Source organism: Peromyscus californicus, unplaced genomic scaffold (genome assembly GCF_007827085.1).
Source record: "Peromyscus californicus insignis strain IS unplaced genomic scaffold, ASM782708v3 Scaffold_13__1_contigs__length_99412109, whole genome shotgun sequence".
In the NCBI taxonomy this organism is placed as follows: Eukaryota; Metazoa; Chordata; class Mammalia; order Rodentia; family Cricetidae; genus Peromyscus; species Peromyscus californicus.
Window position 1 is genome coordinate 57,601,495 of NW_026294424.1, and position 21,692 is coordinate 57,623,186.

The 21,692-nt window shown below is 42.3% G+C and overlaps 1 protein-coding gene across 3 annotated transcripts in view; it reads left to right on the forward strand.

Moving 5' to 3' along the window:
* The window catches only part of Nwd2 (NACHT and WD repeat domain containing 2), a 161,164-nt gene that overhangs the window by 90,107 nt on the left and 49,365 nt on the right, over positions 1-21,692 (forward strand). The window contains exon 3 of one of the 3 annotated variants that reach the window (XM_052734969.1): positions 12,053-12,169. In XM_052734969.1, the coding sequence (XP_052590929.1) occupies positions 12,053-12,169 (117 nt within the window). Of the gene's footprint in view, positions 1-12,049; positions 12,174-21,692 lie in introns of those variants that run through there. The other 2 variants (XM_052734972.1, XM_052734970.1) reach the window with 2 other exon arrangements.

Genomic DNA, 21,692 nt, shown 5'->3' on the forward strand with positions numbered 1-21,692 from the left:
GTAACTGTGGGTGAACCCATTCTCTAGGCTACATTCCTGGACTACATAAAAAGGAGAAAAGTCTGCTGGGCACCAGCATTCATCTCTTCTTGCTAACTATGTATGCAATGTGAGCAACTGTCTCAAGCTCCTGCGGTGATGGATTTCCCCCTGAATTGCAAGCAAAACTAAACCCTTCCTTCCTCCCTTCAATTGCTTCTGTCAGTTCTTCTGTCACAGCCACGAGACAAGTACCTAAGACCGTTAGTGAGCCCACACTGCCTCAGGAAGAGTGATGAGTATAGCAGTGCCAGTGTCGAACAGTGTCTGACCCAATGTCGCTGAATCTCACAGGGCATGTAGTCATGCGCTGGCACTGACCCATGTGAGACTGCCAGGGAGATTCAGGTGCTATGGGCATGCATCATGGGGGAAAGAGGCCAGTGCCTACTGTCTAGAATTATCAGAAAGGCCTGCCTGTGTCAAATCCTAAAAGATGGATAGATGTGGAAGACAGAAAAATACTACAGAAAGAAGAAACACATTCTCATGGGCAAATTTGGAGAATTACACAGAGTTTATTACTTACCATGGACCCACCCTGTATGCTGGGCATTAATTTGCTTAATCCTTGCTAAGAGCCTGGACATGAATTCCATATTTCTTATATTTGGGTGAAGAAACCTAGAAATATGGGCATAAATAACGGCTGATGACCTGCTATAAATAAGAAGCAGAGTCAAGATTTAATTCAGTCGGGCCATGCTCTCTCTCTCCCTGAGCCCAGCAACCTCTCCCACCCTAACACTCATAGGAACTTGCGTATAAACCTACCTAAGTACACATGGAGTGGTTTGCCGAACATGTTAAGAGCCCCAGCTCAAATCCTATCTCCAACCCTTGCTTCCTCTCTGACTCAACAAGTTTCTTAACTCATCTATCCCTTCCACTTTTCCTCTCTGAAGCAGGAAGCCGCTCTATGCTGTGTTTGGTAGTTACAGTTTGGATATAAAATGCTGTGCTTTGCTTTGTGTACTTGAAAACTTGGCCTGTAGCCAGTGGGACTGCTTGAGGGAGGGGGTGGAACCTTTAGGAAGAAGAGCCTACATGGTAGATGTCTGCCACTAGCAACAGACTTCGAGAGCTATAGCTTGTTACTCTCAGCCCCCTCCCCTGTCCCACCTCCTCTGTCTCTCACTGCCATTTAAGAAGCCACTGCAAGATCCTGCAGCCATAGGCTGACCCAGTCCAGTGTCTTCCCCCACTACTGTGTCCCCTAGACTGTGAGCCAAAGTAAACTTCCTCTCCTTTAAGCTGTTTCTGCTGGGGATTCTGTGACACTGACAAGAAAAGCAGCCTATCAGTGGCTGAGTCATGTGATTTTGATCCTCAAAAGCTCATCTGCCTGTGGAATGGTCAGTGGGCTAGAGGGCGTGGTGGAGCAGAGACAGGGAGACAGCTTCGGGGGCTGCAGTGATAGGTGATGCAGGTGGTGGTAATGCAGGTGTTTGTACAGTCAGGCAGAGTCTATGGAAACCCCAATGATGAGCAGGAACACGGCCAACCTTGGGTTTTTCTTTGGGGTATGTCGGTGTGATCCAATATCCTGCCATTTGAGGGAGGCTAGTTCCTACCTGCAGCCAGCCTAGCTTAGACACAGCACACATGCTTAAGAGCTCCCATTTGTTCCTTCTCTAGCCCGAGAAAAGTCAAGTCTCTTGGCTGTTACCGGGTCCAAAGAGCTCTCACAGGTGTGTGCTTCTCATGAGCTTAGGCCGAGTTCTTCTTAACACACACACTTAACTAAAGCTGTCCGGAGGCTCCACCCCTCAGGATGTGCGTGGTCTGTTTTGCCAAGAAGTTTTGATGGAAGTAGCCTCCACCCTCACATTGGTGAACTCTTTCTTTCTGGTAGTCACAGACACAACCAATGGTGGTAATAAGCTTAAATTTTGGGGCCTGCTTTTTTATAATCACCCATTTTTATCATTATAATACAATGACCCTTAGTCACTTACCTCATGACCAAGAACATAATTGCATGTGATGAAAAGTAAGTTTTCTCAATAGTTCTAGGAAGAGGAAAGCCATTGCTGGTAACCACCTCACATTGTCTTATGGCCACTGCAGCTACATGTCATTCTACACAGAGAATTATTATGTAACTCATAACCCACCATAAACCCTTCAAAAGTCTCTTCTGCCTATTCTCCTCTGTGAGATAAGTACTCTGGTAAAGGGACGTAAACACGAAGCCAGCTCCAAACCATGTTGCCTCCCGCACTGTGCCTCTGTTGCTAGAGTTTTCCTGCCTGGCCCACAGTCAGGACAAATCTCTCTCACCCGCCAGTCCCAAGCCACTCAAACCCGATCAAGTAAACACAGAGACTTATATTGGTTACAAACTGTATGGCCGTGGCAGGCTTCTTGCTAACTGTTCTTACAGCTTAAATTAATCCATTTCTATTAATCTATACCTTGCCACGTGGCTTGTGGCTTACCGGTACTTTACATCTTCCTTGTCCTGATGGCGGCTGGCAGTGTCTCCCTGACTCAGCCTTCCACTTCCCAGCTCTATTCTCCTCCTTGTCCCGCCTATACTTCCTGCCTGGCCACGGGCCAATCAGTGATTTATTTATTGACCAATCAGCAACACATTTGACATACAGACCATCCCACAGCATGCCTCTTCTAACATGATAACGCTGGTCCCATTCAAACTTCCCACACCTGCTTTGTCTTCTTTTGAATACTTGAGTTGTGGCAAATGTTAATGCTTTTAAGAATAGGGGTGTGTGTGTGTGTGTGTGTGTGTGTGTGTGTGTGTGTGTGTGTGTGTATGTGTGTGTGCAGAGATCTTTTTAAGATGCTAACTTTTTAGTTAATGTGGAATGATGGGTCTCATCATGCCATTTTCATACGTATTTGCTCATATTTACCTTGTCACAACTCTCACTGTCATCTTCCTCCTACTTCCTCTCTTCATATCTGTTCCCATATCTCTCTCAGACACACAAACACACTTAGCAATATATATTGCTGAATCTAGATTCTACATGAGATAAAATATGCTATCTTCTCTTCATTCCATTACTCTCTCTTGTTCCCCCTCCATTTCAACTCCCTCCACCTTGTGAGTTCATAAGATGACAGATAGATAAATAGATAGATCGATAGATAGATAAATAGACAGACAGACAGACAGACAGACAGATAGATAGATAGATAGATAGATGGATGGATGGATGGATGGATGGATGGATAGATAGATAGATAGATAGATAAATGATAAATAGATAGATAGATAAATGATAGAGATAGAGAGATAGATTCTTCATCTCTCTATCTCTTTTTTTTCTATGTTTCATGAAATGAAACATAGAAACATGCAATAGTCAGCTTTGTGAGTCTGGCTTATTTCATTTAACATCATGATCTCTGGTTCCATTTTTCTAAAAATGACATAATTTCATCCTTTATAGAGGAATAAAACTGTTATGTATATATACCACATTTTCTTTGTTTGTTCTTCTGAGAATGAGCAGCCCAGGCTGTTTCCCTATCTTGGCTGTAGTGGATAATTCAGCAGTAAACATACATGTCTAAGTATCGCTGTGTGGCACCTGCCCAACTTCGTTCAGTTGTATTCCCGTGACTGGTGTAGCTGGATCATGTGCTAGTTCTGTCTTTCAGTTTTTGAGGAACCACCATACTGATTTCCAAGGTGACTGTACAAGAATTAATTCCCAAATACAGTGCACACAGATCTCCCTTTCTACACACCCTCACTTCCATGTGCCATTAGTTTCTTTGCCGTTCTGACTAAAGTGAGACAGAACTTCAATGTAGTTTTCCTTTACATTTCCCTGAGGTCTAGAAGGGCTGAGCACTTTCCCTAGTTTATTGGTCATTTGCATTTCTCCTTCTGAGACTGTCTATTTCCTTGATGTACTCAGTCATTGGTAGGGTGATCTGGGGAGTCTGGTCTTTAGTTTCTTAGTTCTTTCCAGGTTCAGGCACTGTCCCCTGTCTGATGTACAGTTAGCAAACATTTCCTCCCATCCCCTACACTGTTGGTTTCCTTTGCTGTGCAGAAGGTTTTTTAATTTCATGTGCTCCCATTTGCCAATTGCTGTAATTATTTCCTGAGCTCTTGGAGTCCTTAAAAAGAGATCCCTAAAAATTGTGTTTGATGCGTGTAAAGGCCAAGAAAGCTAGAGACATCCAATTTTAAAATCCAAACTAACTACAATGTAATAAGATTGCTTTTAAGTGTAAAATGACATCATTCCCAAGGAGGAAATGCCCGAAGCAATACAGAGCCACTAGATGAGTGGGGAGCCTCCCCCTGTGACAAATAGCAATAGTTTTCCTTCAGTTTGAAATTTGTTTTAAAAATAATATAGGAGTGGGAGACATGGCTCAGTGGGTCAGTGCAGGCATGAGGACCTGAGTTCAGATCCCAGCACCCACATTAAAAGCTGAGTGTAGCTACAAGCATGTCTATAATTCCAGTGCTGTGGTGGGCAGAGGCAGGAAAAGAATCAGGGCTTACCGGCTGCCAGCCACCAGCCAGCTTAACCTCCCAATTCAGTGAGTGACCCTGTCTCAAGGGAACAAGCCAGGAGGAGTCCTCCACCGGTCTCCAGCCATGCACAGGTATGCACACCCACACATACTAACTCACACACACGCACACACAACACCATATACAAACAATATCAGTCATGTAATCTCTGACTTTTGTGTTTTATATCCAGATAACGCTCTATAATGTGGAGAGTTTTGTCAAGAAAACATTTTGGTGAACATTTTCTCAAAGGCTCTTTGCAAGTGACTGATAGTGTTAGGGCACTGTAAATTCAAATTTGATTGTTCTCCTTTGGAAGGTGGATGGCAGTTGAAACATCAGGTTACTCGCTGTTTCTTACAAGTTGCTTGATAGTTTTGTAATGCTAGTGTTTAAATTAATTTCGTCTCGTTGCTGGGGAGGATTTTTAAGGGCTTTCTTGGCTGATTATTTTGTTTTCAGGTCAATTGAGTGTATTATAATTAGCAAGATAAATCAGCCTCCCTAAGAATTTTAAAAGCCAAATGAGATGGTTTTAAGTTAAAAAAAAAAAAAAAAGATAAAAGTCGAATGACTTCTCTAAGTTTTCTACTTCAGTGATTCAATAAATAAAGGCACATAAACGTGCTGTTGACAAGGCAGTAGTGCAGCAAGTGCATTATGGGGGCTGCAGCACCTGGGCATTAAGCTCAAAGCTCAACTTAATTTTTTTAAGTGTATAATAAATCTTGTCTTGCTGAGCACTTTAGCTCCAAGTGGTTTTTCCCAGTTATTGATCATGTAGATAGATGGCAGATCTGTTTGCCCAAAACGGAGTTTTGCATTGCATAAGCTCAATGTTTTCATGTATTTATTCCCACCCACCCCCATCTTTGCGGTTGCTTGATTTTATCTCTTGTTCATCATTTAACGCCTATAAAGACGTACGAGAAAGCACAGTTTAACGGAGAAAAATTGGAGGCAGGAGAATATTTCAACAAAGCTACTGAAGTGAGAAGGCGGGCAGCTTGTGAAGGCCTAAAAGAGGGTACCAGTGAGCAGACTGTCAGGATAATAGACGCGAACACTGTGACAAAGACAAGGTGACACCTAAGTCATGGAATGCTCTACGTTCTACAAGGCATGAGACAATGAAAGGAAGACCCCTGTTGGACATTTTTTATCCTGGCCATTTGCTCCACACCTCCTTAGATCCTAATATTTATCCTTTAATACTTTAGGTGCTTGGCTTAAACATCTATTATTCTTGCACCCAACTACACTATGGCAGGGAATATAAAAACAGTAGAAAACTACAATGTAAGTAGATGTACAAAGAATCATTTTGAAACAGCTTTATTGAGGGGCAGCCTTCAACTGTATGACTCGAATGGATGTTTTTGTATGTTCACAGCTGTGTGGCAATTAGAAAAGCCAGTATTAGAACATTTATGTCACTCCAAACAAAACCCTGTGCCTATGATATAGGCCCACCTCTTCCCCCTCCCCACTGACCCTAAGGAACCACTCTTTTACATCCTATCTGTATATGCCAACTGTTCACATAAGGGATCATGTAAACTGGAGCCAGTATAACTGGCCTCTTTCCGTTAATGTTTTCAAAGTTCACCTGCACTCTAGCCTGTAACCATATCTCATTGCTCCACTTGCTGCCCAACGATCGTGTGGTAGAATGCCAGTTGTCTCTGCATTCTGGCTGCTGAAAAGAATGAATGCCCCTAAAAACATCCAAGCATGAGTTCTCATGTGCACACATGTGGCCGCTATTCTTGGTTTGTTCCTCTGGATAGTGGGTCCTGTGTTAACTCTGTTTGACTACTTCAGTAGTTGCTAGACCTTCACCGTGTCTGAGCCACTGTGTTTCCACCCAGAACACACAGAGATTCCAGCCTCTCCTCATCTTCAGTCTTTTTGGTTACAGACACCCTGCTAGATACATAATTGTGATCTTCTCTTGGCTTTGACTTATGCTTCCCTGATAATAAATACTACCGACTATCTTTATAATTGTCAGAAATGCATATATATTCTTTGGAGAAGCATCTACTCAGAATTTCTGCCCACATTTAATTATTGTTTTTCTATTGTTGTAGAGCCATCAACATTCTTTATATATTCTTGATATTCTGATTTATGATTTTCTTCTTTTGTGAGGTTATTATTTTTATTTCTTTGTTGTCTGTTGCTGTTTTCATTGGTGTGTAGTTATCATACACAGTACTGAGTTTTTTTAAGGATATTGTCACACAACCACATAATGTATCTGAACATATTGCCCCATATGCTCCCATCCTCCCACTTTGTCCTCCAATCGGTAATTCCCACTCCCTAGATAGTTTTGCACATCATATATACATGTGTGCTGTGGGATGTCTTGTATGCTGTAAAAATATGTTGCTATGATTGATGGATAAATAAACACTGATTGGCCAGTAACCAGGCAGGAAGTATAGGATAGGCAGGACAAACAGAGAAGAGAGGCTGGAAGGTGGAAGCCTAGGGGAGACACCAGCCTGCCATCCAGAGAGCAACATGTAAAGGCAACAGGTAAAGCCACGGAACATGTGGCGACATATAGATTAACAGAAATGGGCTGAGTTACAGTGTAAGAGCTAGACAATGGTAAGCCTGAGCTAATGGCCGAGGAGTTTAATTAATATGAGCTTCTGAGTGATTATTTTATAAGTGGTTGTGGGGTCCATGGGGCTGGGCAGGACTGGAGAAAATATAAAAATAATCAAGTGGTCAACCAGATGGCTCAGCAGGTAAAGGCATTTGCTGGACAAGGTTGGCAACACATATTTGATCTCTGAAGTCCACATAGAAGTGGCAGGAGAGAATAGACTCCACAAATGTGTCCTTGAATCTCCACACAAATACCATGGCATGCCCATGCCCATAGCCACCTTCACATTTTAGCAGATTCCTCAGTATTTCATTATACAAAAGTATGTCATGTGTATGCATTTTATTTCTTTTCTAATTATCCTGGTAGATGCTCCAGTACAGTACTGAATAGAAGTGGTGAGTGTGGACATCTTCTCTTCTTTTTAATCACAAGAGGAAAACTTTCAGTTTTTCTCCATTAAGTACAATGTTGACTGTGGGGTTTTCCCAAATGTGTTTTACCTAGTTGAGAAAGTCTGTTTCTGTTTTTACTGTTTTAGGTATTTTATCATGAAATGTACTTCAACTACATCATTTTTTCTCTGTCTATTGAGATAATCATTTTATTGAGATGATCATGTCCTTTATGCTGTTAATGTATTGCATTAGCCAGTTTGTCTAACATTTTAACCAACCTTGGGTTCCAAACAAACCTTACATGGTTGTCTTTTATAACCACATTTCTATGCAACTAGGTTGGACTTTCTAATATTGTTTGTTGAGGATTTTTGCCTTTAGTCAGAAAAATATCAATCTATAATTTCCTCAGGATTTTCTGTCTGGTTTTTGTACTTGAGTCATACTGTACTTAGAAAGGGCCCCCTCTCCTTCATATTTTTGGAAATACTTGTGAAGAATTGATATTAATTCTTCTTTAAATGTTTGACAGACATTACCAGCATATCCATCTGGAGCTGGGCATTTCCTTTCAGCAATATTTTATGCATTATTTACTATTTGATCCTTTTTAATTAATTAAATTTATTCATTTATTTTACATCCTAACCACAATGTCCCCTCCCTCCTCTCCTCTCATCCCCTCCCCCCACCTCCCCTCTGCCACCCCCAGAATCCTTTCCTCCTCTGTTCTGTTCAGAAAGAGGCAGGCCTCCCATGAATATCAACAAAGCATGACATATCAAGTTGGGGTAGGACTAAGCTCCTCCCCTCATATTAAGTCTTGCTAAGGCAACCCAGTATGAGGAATAGGTTCCCAAAAGCCTGCCCAAGTGTCAGAGACAGGCCCTGCTTCCACTGTTAGGAGTCTCACAGATAGATCAAGCTACACAAGTGTCACACCTATGTAGAGGACCTAGATCAGTCCCATGCAGGCTCCTTAGCTGTCAGTCCAGTGTCAGCTCAGAGTTCCTATGAGCCCAGGTTAGTTGTTTCTGTGGATTCCCTTGTGATGATCGTGAGTGTCCCACCCCAGCTTGTACAATCCTTCCTCTCTCTCTTCAACAGGATTCCCGGAGCTCTGCCCAGTGCTTGGCTGTGGATCTCCGCATCTGCTTCCATCCATTACTGGACGAAAGCTCTCTGATGACAATTAGGGTAGTCACCAATCTGATTACAGGAGATGGCCATTTCAGGCACCCTCTCCACTATTGCTAGGAGTCTTAGCTGGGGTCATATTTGATCTCTTCTTAAAGATGCCTGTGCATTGTATGTTCTGTCTGAGTCAGCTCTGCTAATTTGTGTCTCCTTGGCAATTTTCTCATTTCATCTCAGTTCTAACTTAATGACGCACAGTTGGTTGTTTCTAGTACACTCCTTTGTACTTGTTATTCATCTAGGTTGGGTAATAATAACATTCCACTTCTGGCATTAGTGCTTTGAGTCTCTTTCCTTTAGCATCATTATAATTTTCACTAATATTTTATTCCATTAACCTTTTCAATGACGCTTTATTTTGTTGATCCCCTCCATTTTTCTGGTTCCTAACTTCCAGTGATGGGCTGTTCTTCCCTCTTTCTGATTGGTTACATTGTTCATGTTTACTCTTCTTTTTCTAGTGCTTTCAAAGGGAAACTTAGCCACTGACTGGGGAGGTGGGGGAGTGAGAAGAGTCGGGGGGGGGAGCTGGGGTCAGGATGCATTGTGCAAGAGAAGAATCTGTTTTCAGTCTAAAAAAGAGAAAATTTTAATGTAGTTCTTCTTAGCTACAACTTTTTTTCTCGGTGCTACGTCGACTGCCTCCCATAACTTTAGTATGCTATGTCTTCATTTCCATTGTCTGAATTTTTTATTTCCCTCGGGATTTCTTCCTTGACCTGTGTGCCATTTAAAAGTGCTGTCCTTCTCATGTGTCACCAATTTAGGGAGCTTTCTTACTAGTTATGTTATAGCATGTGCATCTCTACACAGTCTGTCATCCACTGTGACGTTGTCCTGTAGTGAATGACTTCATGTCCCGCCATCATCACATGGTCTATGTGTAATTGTTACGTTGTACATGGCACAATCAGGAGTATCATCCACACAGCAATGAATTTGAGTGCTTTTTTTGTTTTGTTTTGTTTTGTTTTGTTTTGTTTTGTTTTGTTTTGTTTTGTTTTGTTTTTCGAGACAGGGTTTCTCTGTGTAGCTTTGCGCCTTTCCTGAAGCTCACTTGGTAGCCCAGGCTGGCCTCGAACTCACAGAGATCCGCCTGGCTCTGTCTACCTCCAAAGTGCTGGGATTAAAGGCATGTGCCACCAACACCCGGCGAATTTGAGTGCTTTTGATGCTTGATTGACTGATTGCTAAAAATGCCCTGTCTTAGAGGCTGAGAGTTGACTCAGCAACAGCGAGCACTTGTTGTTCTTGCAGAGGATCTGAGTTCAGTTTCCAGCACCCACATTGGCAGCTCACAAGCATCTGTTAGCTCCAATCCTTGGGAATCCAACACCCTCTTCTGACCTCAGTGGGCACCAGACATGCCTGTGGTACACCAACATACATTCAAGCAGAACACTCACACACAAAATAATAAACTTTAAAAGTAAATAAAAAACATTTTTAAAATTTCCTGTTTTGACATTTATATTATTTTATTTTATATATTTTATATATGACAGTTTTTTATATTGTAACAGGTTTTTGGCAACGGAAACTGAGATGTCTAAAAAAGAGGCACTTTCTAAATCACACAGAAGGAATATGATCAAATTACTTATCAGTGACTGACTTTACAGCCCAGTCTGTCCTATTTTCTTGACAGATGAATTCTGTGCCCTCCTGAAACTCAGTAACATACAGAACTGTTCTCTGGAATTTGGTGATGGGACATGCTGTTTCTCCACTGCCCAGCCTAAGAGTCAGCAGCTGCAAGGAGCCAGAGAGCCTTTGAGAAACTGAGCTTCACATCTTCATTTATTTGTCTTTAATTTTCAATACCCCCGGCTAGAGATTCTCCAATTGGTCAGTCGAGTTATCATCACCTCATTGCCAGCTATCCCCCGCTAACACTGCTTGGTTAAACCTTACAATGTAGTGTAAGTAGAAGAGTTCCCCAAGTCAGTGTGGAGAGTTTCAGATATGCTAGAGGTTCTGGAATAAACTGTGGGAATTTCCTTTAAGATTTATTGTCTGTATGTCTTTCTGTGTGAGCTTTGGAACTGGAGGTACAGGTGTTGTGGCCCATGAGTCATGGTTGCTGGAATCCTAACTCTGGTCCTCTCACAGCAAGCATTCGCCGCCAATGAACCATCTCTCCGGATCACTCCCCCTCCCTTTCTTCGTGGGAATGTTTTTTTAAAGATATTATCATGGGTCTATCAGGTCTTCTAGGAACTTAAATTCAAGAAGTCAGATCTCTAGTAGAAGTCCAGGCTGTGTGGGAACCACAGCCAAGAACTGGGATGCACACATAGTTGCTGGAATCTGCCTGCATCACAGAGAACTGCCATTCTCCTGGCTGCCTCTCACCCGAGGCCAGCCAAACTACAAGGAAGGCAGGAAGTTTCTCTTTCCCGATGTGAGGGTACAGAATTCATCTGTCAAGAAAATAGGACAGACTGGGCTGTAAAGTCAGTCACTGATAGGGAAGGGAAAAGCAGTGACCTTCCAAGCCTCAGGCAGGAATGGTTACATTATGCAGACAGTGCTGAGTAAAGGAAATGAACCCATGCTGCTCTCCGTGGATCTTTTTACAGAACTGCCTTCTGAAAGTTTTTACAGACTTACAGAATCTTCCCAGGGAGCGTTTGAAGTCGGGAGATAGAGGGCTCTATTATCCTCATCTCGCAGGAAGGCACACCTTTCTGTTTTCCAATAAGGTTCTTCAGATATGTATTGATGAAAGCCAAATTGTTCACAGATAAAACAGACATAGCCACAATATCTATCCTCTGTAATAAAATGTGATATTAACAGAAGAAAGTTTTTTTTAAAGTTTCTTTTCCTTTTCTAAAGAAATAGCATGTTTGATGTCAGATCAGTATCTTCTCTTATATTAGCATGTACAGTAGATAATATTTTACAGTGTGATTTGTCATGAGTAATATGGTAAGTTTAATCCCAGATACATTCAGTTTTGCTGACTCAATGTAATTAATTCCTACACTCCAGAACCTCCTACATTCAGCATTTCCATTTCTCTGGGCTCACGCGATTCCTATATTAGAAAAAAATAAATTAAAAAATTCCAATGCTCATTCCCAAGCCATCACGGTATAAAAACGTGTCGCCTTAGATAGATCTTGAAAATCGGTGTCCCCCTCTAAGGGAAAGCATGCGGCAAAGAGGAAAGTGGAAAGTCACATTAGCTTGACATTGTGAGCAAGACTGAAAGCCCACAGGTAAATTTAATTTCCCTGCAAGGGAATTAAAGCTGCTTCATCCATTTGTCTGCAGGTCATCGATCTGTACTGGGGGGTTGATGAAGACCAATGGGACAGCCCCGAGCTGCAGAAGATGCGCATGAAGCTGCTGGAGGAGTGCTTGAAGGCGTCTGCAGGTCCATGCTTTGTTGTGGGTATAAAAACACTAACGTTCTCTATTACGTCCTAAGAATGTGAGAATGGTATGTGCCCATTTGTGGGGGTTGGGTTGGTTTTTTCCGTGCCAAGGGAAAGACTTCTCAAGTATTTATTTTAAAGAATTTTAACTGTCTCCTTAACCCACACCTGCGGGGAAAAATAAAATCTCTTCAGGTGTTCATGAGACGCATTGCAAATTAACGATGGATATTTTGAAATGTTAGTGGATGGAATGACTTGGAGTGGACCAATTTTCCAACTTGCAGTCAGCAATGAGGATGACCGTCTTAGTCCTACAGTAACTAACATAGCTCTTTCCTCATCCAGCTGTATGACGTATTCCATCAGCGTATCTTTTTATCCCCCAATATTAAATGTCTGGCATTTTTTTTTAAACACAATGGCTGAAACTTTTGTTGTAAAGAAATCCAAATACGCTAGTCAAACCCAGTAGGAAATGGTGCTTCTTGAGAATATGTCTACGGTGATTTCCGGCCAGAGGCTCACTATAAGCATCAAACATGTCAACAGGGCCTTTTCAAGAAGAACTTCACTATTAGCTAGGTGTGTTGCTCTGAAAATGGTACCTTCTTCTATGTGAGCACAGTGGAAGTGATGTAAGGGCACTGTTCTGTAGTGGGTGGTTGTGCAAAATCACTTCCACGCCTTTGTAAGAAAGCCATGTCTTAAATTCAAACCATGTCTACCCATCCGTGGGAGCTGAAACAGAGAATGTTCTGAGGAATGACCATCACGGTTGAAGTGACCATGGCAGCAAGAAGGCAGATATGGTGCTGTAGAACTAGCTGAGAGCTTACACACTGAGACAACAACCCACAAGGAAAAAGAGAGAGCCGACTGGAATGGATGAGGTTTTGAAATCTCAAAGTATAACCCCCCAAGTGACACACCTCCTCCAACAAGGCCACACTTCCTCCAGCAAGGCCACATCTCTAATCCTTCCCAAACTGTTCCAGCAATAGGGGACTAAGCAGTCAGACCTATGAGCCTATGAAGACCATTCTCATTCAAACTACCACTGCCATATATGTATAAGAGAGTTTTTAAGTATAGTTTGCCTGTCCATCCTTACTCAGCTCCACATAGTAGGTCCTGCAGCAATGATTTCAGACCTGACTAAGTGGTGGGACATTCTTCCCAAGGATAATAAATTAAATCAAGGTCTGTATGTGTCATAGGCCACTCTTAGTGTTGAGCACATGCCAGGGTATAAAGCGTGTGGCAGTGCCATTTGGGGTGCCAGCTTCTCTTGATTCAACCTTTGCAATGAGCTATGGCAGTATATATTTCCTCACCCTCTTGGAGCTTGCATCCTTCTGTGGATGGAAGTGGAAAGGGGCACGCAAAATAAATAAAATAGGAAGTCAGATGATGATGAACACAATAGAGGATATATTCAGGAAGAGGAAAGGGAACACACAAAAGGGGAGAGATGGGCTATGTTTAATGATAGGTAGCCATTAAAAGAAAATGGAGTGGGTAACAGGGTGGGAAAGAACCGGGCAGATATTCTAGATCAGAGCTCACTAAGGAGTGGGTGCCCAAGCACGTCCTTGGCTTGTTCAGGGAACAGCAAGCAGGCCACTGTGCCTGAAGAGTGAAAACAAGGGAGGAGAGTGCAGGAGTGAGGAACACCTCTCAGGCCTTTGGAATTTGTTTTCACATCATTATGGTCAATGTAATTGGGAACTGTCAATCTTGGGAAGAAAATTTTACTAAAAGAAACAAATCTTTCACTTTCACTCTGAGTAACAAAGGGAATCAAAGAAATATATTGAATAATAGAAAGAAATGATCCTACTGGCATCTTAAGAACCATCTTGCTGTGGGTCCAGGGTGGGCCTGGGACATGCAAACCTTGGAGGGGGCTACAGTAATACAGAGGAGAGACATACCTGGTTCAGGGGTTTGCAGGACTGATTACGAAAACAGTGACCTAAGTCTGGGGGAAACGTATCACCAGCTACACCATCATCGTGGTTCAAATGAGAAATGCCCCCCAAGGGCTCACTTGGCCCCCTGTTGGTAGTGCTGTTTGGGGATGTTATACAACTCTTGGGAGGTGGAGACTTGTAGAGGAAATACGTCACTAAGAGCCATCTTAGCCTCCTTCCAGTTCACTTTCTCTGCTTCAGCGTGTGACTAAGATGTAGCTCCACAGCTGCCTGCTCCTATCGCCCTGCCAACAACTCCTTGCTGCCGTGACTCCCCACCAGGATAGATCTTCATCCCTCTGGAACCATAAGCCAAAATAAACTCTTTCTTCCATAAGTTGTTCTTGGTCATGGTATTTTTCACAACAAAGTACCTAACGTGGCTGTCCTCAGAGCAAATAACAGAAGCCTCTAAAGCAGGGGAGGTGTGAGAGAGATTCACACCCTGGAACAAAGCTCAGTCAAGTTCCTTTATGCTCAGAAAGCTAGATTTGAGAAGCCCATGGCCATGTTCTCAACAGCTCTGTCTCAATCCAGCCTAGGAAATTCAGAAGTAACAGACATCCCCCCCCCATTTCCTAACACTCTAGAATGTTGTGCCTAAACTAAAACTACTTGTAGCTGTTAGTTTCAACAAATTGCTAGTGGGAGAATGAATAATTTAAAGACTGGAAGTTCAGCAGGTTCTGAGAGCAAAAGCTGACTGACAGGACATCTTCAACAACATTCCTGGGTCTGAACCCATCATGCATCCCTCCTTCATTCCCCTGTTACATATTTGAACTCACAGCAGCCGCAAGGAAGCCCTGCAGACAGGTGGAGGATTATTTACTCTAATGCTCCTGAATTATACAAGGCTGGCCTCCGTGTTTACAGGAGAGAACATCTCATAGCTTTTCTTGTTGTCACTATGGCAACTCCAGTGGTAACAACAGGCTTATGTCACTCACAAGCTACAGTTTCTTTGCCTCATACTTCCTTGAGATATCTCCACAAATCCTGGTACCGCTGTGGGATACAAAGCTTAACATGATAGTTCTCTGAACGGTAAAGACTTGGTCAAGAAAATTCACCACTGTTGAATAAAGATGGTTTTGTATCTTCACAGGTACTAGCTTATGTGAAATACAGAAAAATCCAGGGCCAGGCAAAGCTTTCATTTGAAATAGCCAGGGAGTGAGGAGGCCCAGGGGATAGGGGACTAAAATACCAAATGTGTTTGATTGTTTAAATTTTATGTCCCATTGACATGTAGGCTATGCTTCTGATAGTAGATAGTCATTTTTACATATTTTTATTACAAAGAGAACAAGAGGCTAGAGTTGGAGGATTGAACACAGGTCTGTTCCTGCCCTTAGAGATTAACTCAAAAGACACAGTAGAGAGCATACATCAGCGCTGAAGGAGACGGCATTCACATAACGAGTCAAGGGGGAAACAGCCCCAAAAGTCCCAAGATTACATTTCCGCTGAGGTTCCCCTCTGGTTCAGACAGGTGAGCACAGGCCTCACTGTGTTTATTATCTCCATAAAGATGGGGAGGTAATAAGAGAATCAACTTCAAAGTTTTATGGTGAGGCTTAACCTGCTAATACTTAATGCCTGAATTCTTTGGAAAGTATAAAGCTTTACAGAGTCTATTATCAAACTCAGAGTTCATGTGTGGTGAACAATTATGTCATACTGAACATTTTTCTGTTTGAAGATGTTACTGATACACGGTATTTAGACTTTATTCCCAGGATGATTGTGTAGCTCACAAGGTCCATGGTTAATCCTTGCACCATAAAAGCAAACAAATGGAAGAAAAATTATATAGAGTAAAAGCAGGAATGGCAATGAGATTATATCAGATTAGAAGTTTCTGCACAGCAAAAGAAAGTAATAGAGAAAAGAGACTATGTACAGAATAATAGGAAAATGTTTCCCTGCTATTAATTCAATACAGGATTATCAGTCAGAACTCAATTTTAAAAATCAAGACAGTCCAAATAAAACGTTAAATGATCACAACAGATACTTCTTACGAGAAAAAAATTCACATGACTAATAAATACATGGAAATGCTCAAGACCATTAGCCACTAATGGGCACAAATCAAATCTACAGTGAAATTTCATCTTATCTCAGTTAAAATGTCTATTATCAAAAGTAAATAAATAAAATTACAAATGCTGGCATCAGCATGGAGAGGAAGGAAACTTAAACATTGTTAGTGGGAAAGTAAATAGGCCCAGCTACTAAGGAAACCGGCAAGGGAGTTCAGTTACAGGCAGCAGTGTGGAGGACACTTAAAGAACTACAGACAGAGCTTTCTTAGGTGACATCTGCCTGAAGTGGGTTTCACACATAAAATACTTATTAAAGTCCAATAAGATGTCTCCATTGGTAAAGCTCTTCCTGCACAAGCCTGACTCCACATAGCTGTCCCCTGGCCTCCATACATGCATCATACTATGTGTGTGTCCATACGCATGTATCATATACATGTACATACAAGGGGCTAGTATTCAGTCAAAAATGGGAACCTTGTCAGTTGCAACAAGATGAGTAAACCCGTTGGACGTTATGTCTAGTAAAATAAGCAAGATGCAGAAAAAACAAACCTCGCTCGTTTTCTTTCACATGAACAAATTTTAAAAATACAGAAAAACAGAGAAAGGAAGAGTATTTGAAGTAGAAAGTGTTTACTACTGCCCTTGAAGGGGGAAAAGAGGAGACTAGCATAAAAGAATAGATCAGTGTGACCATCTCACCATGTATGCATGTATGGAAATATCAAAGCAACTTTCACTAATTCATACTTTATAAATGTTAATTCTCATAAAATAGGACGCATCAGGTGGCGGCAAGATGTCTCAACAGGTAGAGGCAGTTGTCTTCAACCTGAGCTGGATTCCCAGAAGCCACATGGTGGACGGAGATAGCTGACTCCTAAAAGTTGCCCTCTGTCTTAGTTAGGGTTTCTATTGCTGTGAAGAGACACCATGGCTGTGGCAACTATTACAAAGAAAAACATTTAATTGGGGATGGCTTACAGTTTCAGAGGTTTAGTCCATTATCATCACGGCAGGAAACATGGTGGCATGCAGGCAACCATAATGCTGGAGAGGTAGCAGCAGGAGTTTTACATCTTTATACAAAGGTAGCAGGAGACTGTATGCCACACTGGATGTAGCTTGAACTTATGAGTCTGCCTCCACAATGACACACTTCCTCGTCCAACAAGGCCATGCCTCCTAATTGTGCCACTCCCTATGGGCCTATGGAGGCCATTTTCTTTCAAACACCCACATCCTCTGACCCTCACATGCAAGCTATAGCGTATACCAACACAATAAATAAATAAATGGTGTTCATGGGGTAGCATTCATTTGTATCTATTTGAAAACTGTAAAATATATGTAATAGATACGACTTTACTAGGTATAAATTCACTGTATTTTTTAATTTTTTTTATTTTATGTGTATGAGTGTTTTGCTTGCATGTATATGTGTGCACCACATGCATGCCTGTTGCCTGTGGAAGTCAGAAGAGGGCATTGGGTCCCCTAGAACTAGAGTTAAGGATGGTTGTAAGTCACCATATGGGTGGTAGATTCCATATCCAGGTCCCCTGCAAGAGCAAGTAGTTAAGAGCACTCTCTCTCCAGCCCCAATTTATCAGATCTATGCAAAATCCTCATGTTTCCAGAGAGTGGTAGAGCTAACAGGGAGACAGCTCATAGTTGAGACCACATCTAGCATTTTCCTCAGCTTTTAAGGGTAGAATAAATTGTTTTGCCTGTGCCAAGTGTGACACATTCAGCAAAACTTATCCTCCCCCATCTATTCCACCCATAACAACATATCCTGTGGAAACAGGAGCGGAGGCCACACACTGCTAATAACTCACTCCTAGCCTTCTTCCTGGTATGCTTCCACAGAGAGGGGGGCGTTTTCTTCTTGTCATCAAAACTTGGGGTAGCACCAAGAGCTACTCACAGTGTTTCAATACTGACACTGGACCCCCACATCAGGACCAGCGTCTTAGCAAAACGAATGATTTAAATTCCCTCTCAAGATGCCAGGAAAGGAAGATGTACCAAACCAGTGGAGATCAAAAGGACAAAAAAACATAATTATCAACTGGAACAGACTTTTAAATACTTCCAAAAATTCTCTGCTTTATGTGTGCCCCGAAAAATACAAGGCTGATAGGAAAAGGCTGAGGTACTAAAACCAGATAGGACCTAAGCAGTTTACAAATCTTGATTTTTACATAGATGGAAACTGAGATCCAAAGAAATAGAAGAAATCAGTCTTTCCCGAGTTCCTGCCATATGCTGGGTGCTATGTAGAGTTCCTTGCTAACCTTCTGAGGCTGTAGCTTTCCAGGTTTGTCATTGAGAATGCTGAGGTATAAGTGATTTTTGTAAAGAACTAATAAGGGATATAGCCAAGATCAAAAACCTCCCAGGTCTGGGGGCGGGGTGTACATGTATGCAAGTGCATTTGTGTGTACACATGGAGACCAGAGGTTGATTTCAAGATTCTCCCTCAGTCATTTCTCTACCTTATTGTTTGAGACAAGGTCTCCCACTGTACTTGGAGTTGACCAATTCTGCTGGACTAGCCAGCAAATCTCAGGGACCCTCCCATTCCTACCTACCAGTAGTAGTGAGATTCCAGGTGTGTATTGCCACACCTGGTGTGCTGGCTCATTTTCTGTCAACTTGACACAAGCCAGAGTCATTGAGAATGAGGCAACCATGGTTGAGAAAGTCCCCCACCAGACTGGCCTGTGGGTACACCTGTGGCGCATTTTTTTGATTGATGGCTAATGTAGGAGGGCACAACTTACTGTGTGTGGTATCACCCCTGTGCTGGTGGTCCTGGGTGCTGTAAGAAAGTGGGCTGAACAAGCTATGAGGGGCAAGCCGGTAAGCAGCACTCCCCTGTGGCCTCTGCATTTGTTCCTGCCTCCAGGTTCCTGCCCTGCTAGTGTTCCGATGGACTGTTGTCTGGAAATGTAAGACAAAATAAACCCTTTCCTCCCAGGTTGTTTTTTGGGGGGTTGTATTTATCATAATAAAAACCCTAATTAAGACCAGCCTTTGTGGGGGGTTCTGGGAATCAAACTCATGTCCTCATAGTTGCACAGCAAATACTTTACCAATGTTATCTATCTCCCCAGCTCCCACAACCTGGTCTCTTTAGTTTTTATATGTGTGTGGTGTGTGTATGTGTATGTGTATATGCATGTTTGCATGTGTATGGGTCCACATGTGTGCAAGTGTGCATGTACCTGGAATCCTAAAGAAGGTTGGTTGCCATGTATCTTTCACAATCACTCTCCACCTTATTCTTTGAAACACAATCTTTCCACTGAGCTCAGAATTATAGGCGGGTCTCCATGCCCACCTAGCATTGATATGGGATCTGAATATTCAAATTCCAGACCTCATGCTAGGCAAGCACCTTATCCACTCAGCCATTTTTCTAGCCCTAATCAAAGTCTCTTTAACTCCAAAGCCCACATCTTCCTACTCCAAGTTCCTAATGGTTTAATGAGACTCTGTTTAGTTTCATAGCCCACGTTGGTTTCCAGCAATCTGCTGCTTCTTCCTCTACAGATGTATAGGAAGTTTATCATAATGTCCTGTCTCAGCTTACTTCGTGGTGTTCTCTCCCATACACTTGAATGATTTAGACAAAATATCCACTAGTCTAATGAACAAAATATCTTTCTCTAGTAGAAATTGAAGCTGTGTTGCCCATGGATTTATTAAGATTATTTGAGTCAACTATTACATTTCATAATTAACTTGGACATTTCCATCTAATGTCCCTGGGAAGAGAAACTTGAAGCTTCAAAAAACCTATACTAGATAGTGCCAGAGATTCAAATTACAAAAACATAGCAAAGATTTCTTATACATGCCCCACCGCAACCCCCTGCGTACTTCCCCTCGTATCTCCTTGCAAAACAAAAGTCAACCAACCAGAAGTCTATATATGATTCTTGACAAACACATTACACAATGGTGTTCATTAAAACACAGTTGGTCATATATAAGACCCTATTAAGTTCTCTGATCTAAAACCGAGTAGTATGCTAAAGTCCTCTTATGCATTGGCTAAATGTAGAGGGAGTACAGATTGAAGTTAGTGGGATAATGCAGTGTTTTACTGATGCTGTGATGAAAAGTAGAGATTAAAAAAATGTGTTCTGACTCCATAGTTCTGAGGATTCCCTAGAGGAACCAGAGCTTGCATTGATACTGAAAAGATAAAGAGCAAGCCCAGATCTGGAGCAGAAGGAAGGAAATACTGATTCTCCAAAGACCAGAAATTCCTGAATGGAGGCAGAATACGGAGCACGGTGGAACATGAGACAAGAAACATAGTTTCAGGTCACTCCCTGTGTGAATACGTTACTTTTCTGTTGCTCTGATAAACCCCATGATCAAGGCAGCTTATAGAAGAGTTTACTGAGCTTGGGTTCCAGAGGGATTAGAACCTATCACGGCAGGAAGGCATCACAACCAGCGACAGGCATGGCAGCAGACGCAGGAAGCTGAGAGTTCACACCCCCAACAGTAATCATGAAGCAGAGCGTGAATCCCAAGTAGGATGAGGCTGTGAACTCACACAGCCCATTGCCAGGGACATGTTTCCGCCAGCAAGGCCGCAACTCCTAAACCTCTCCTGACAGTGCCACCTGCTGGGGACTAAGAATTCAAATGCCTGAGCCTATGGGGACATTTCAAATTCAAACCAACACACCTCATAAGGAAACACCAGCATCAATTTGTAAAGTGGAAAAGCTAAAGGAGAGGGCCCTAACTGGGAACATTACCCATATTCCCAAGCCACGGGCATGATCTCGTGGAATGACAAGAGCTGAAATAGAGAGGCAGGCACATATGAGAGACATTTCACAGAGAAAGCCAGTGAGAATTTAAATCTGGTTGAAAAGCTAAGGGTGAGTCAAGGAGGCCATGCTAATACCTCAGGGATTAGCTCTATCTCCCATCCCTCCATCACAGATGCTTAAAACCACACCAAAGCATGTGTGGTGGCGTGAGTTGCAATTGAAAATTTATAAAACATAATTATTTGCTGAAAGTAAAGTCTATATTATCTGACATGAAGCATGCATAAGGTTCCTTACTGCTCACACTATCTGTGTTCTCTTCATAATTCTCTTGAATGAGAGGGAAGTGGAACCAGTGTGCAGAACTCCCCCGCCCCACCCAGTTCTGGTCCGTAGTTTGGGTCCTTTTCCCTTTGGTTCCTGTATGACTTTCTTATTGCTGTAACAACATGCCTGACAGAAGCGAGTTGAGGATGAAAGAGTTTCTTCTGACTTATGGCTTGAGAGGAAATAGTCTGTCATGCCAGGGGAAGTCATGGCAGCGTAAGCATGTAATAGCTGGTCATATTGTGTCTGCAGTCAGGAGGCCAAGAGACATGAACGCTGGTGCTCTGTTGACTTCCTCATGAAGTATAGAAACCCATGAAGTATTCATAATACAAGCCTGAGTATAGTTCCATTGTTTTTTAACATTTTTCACA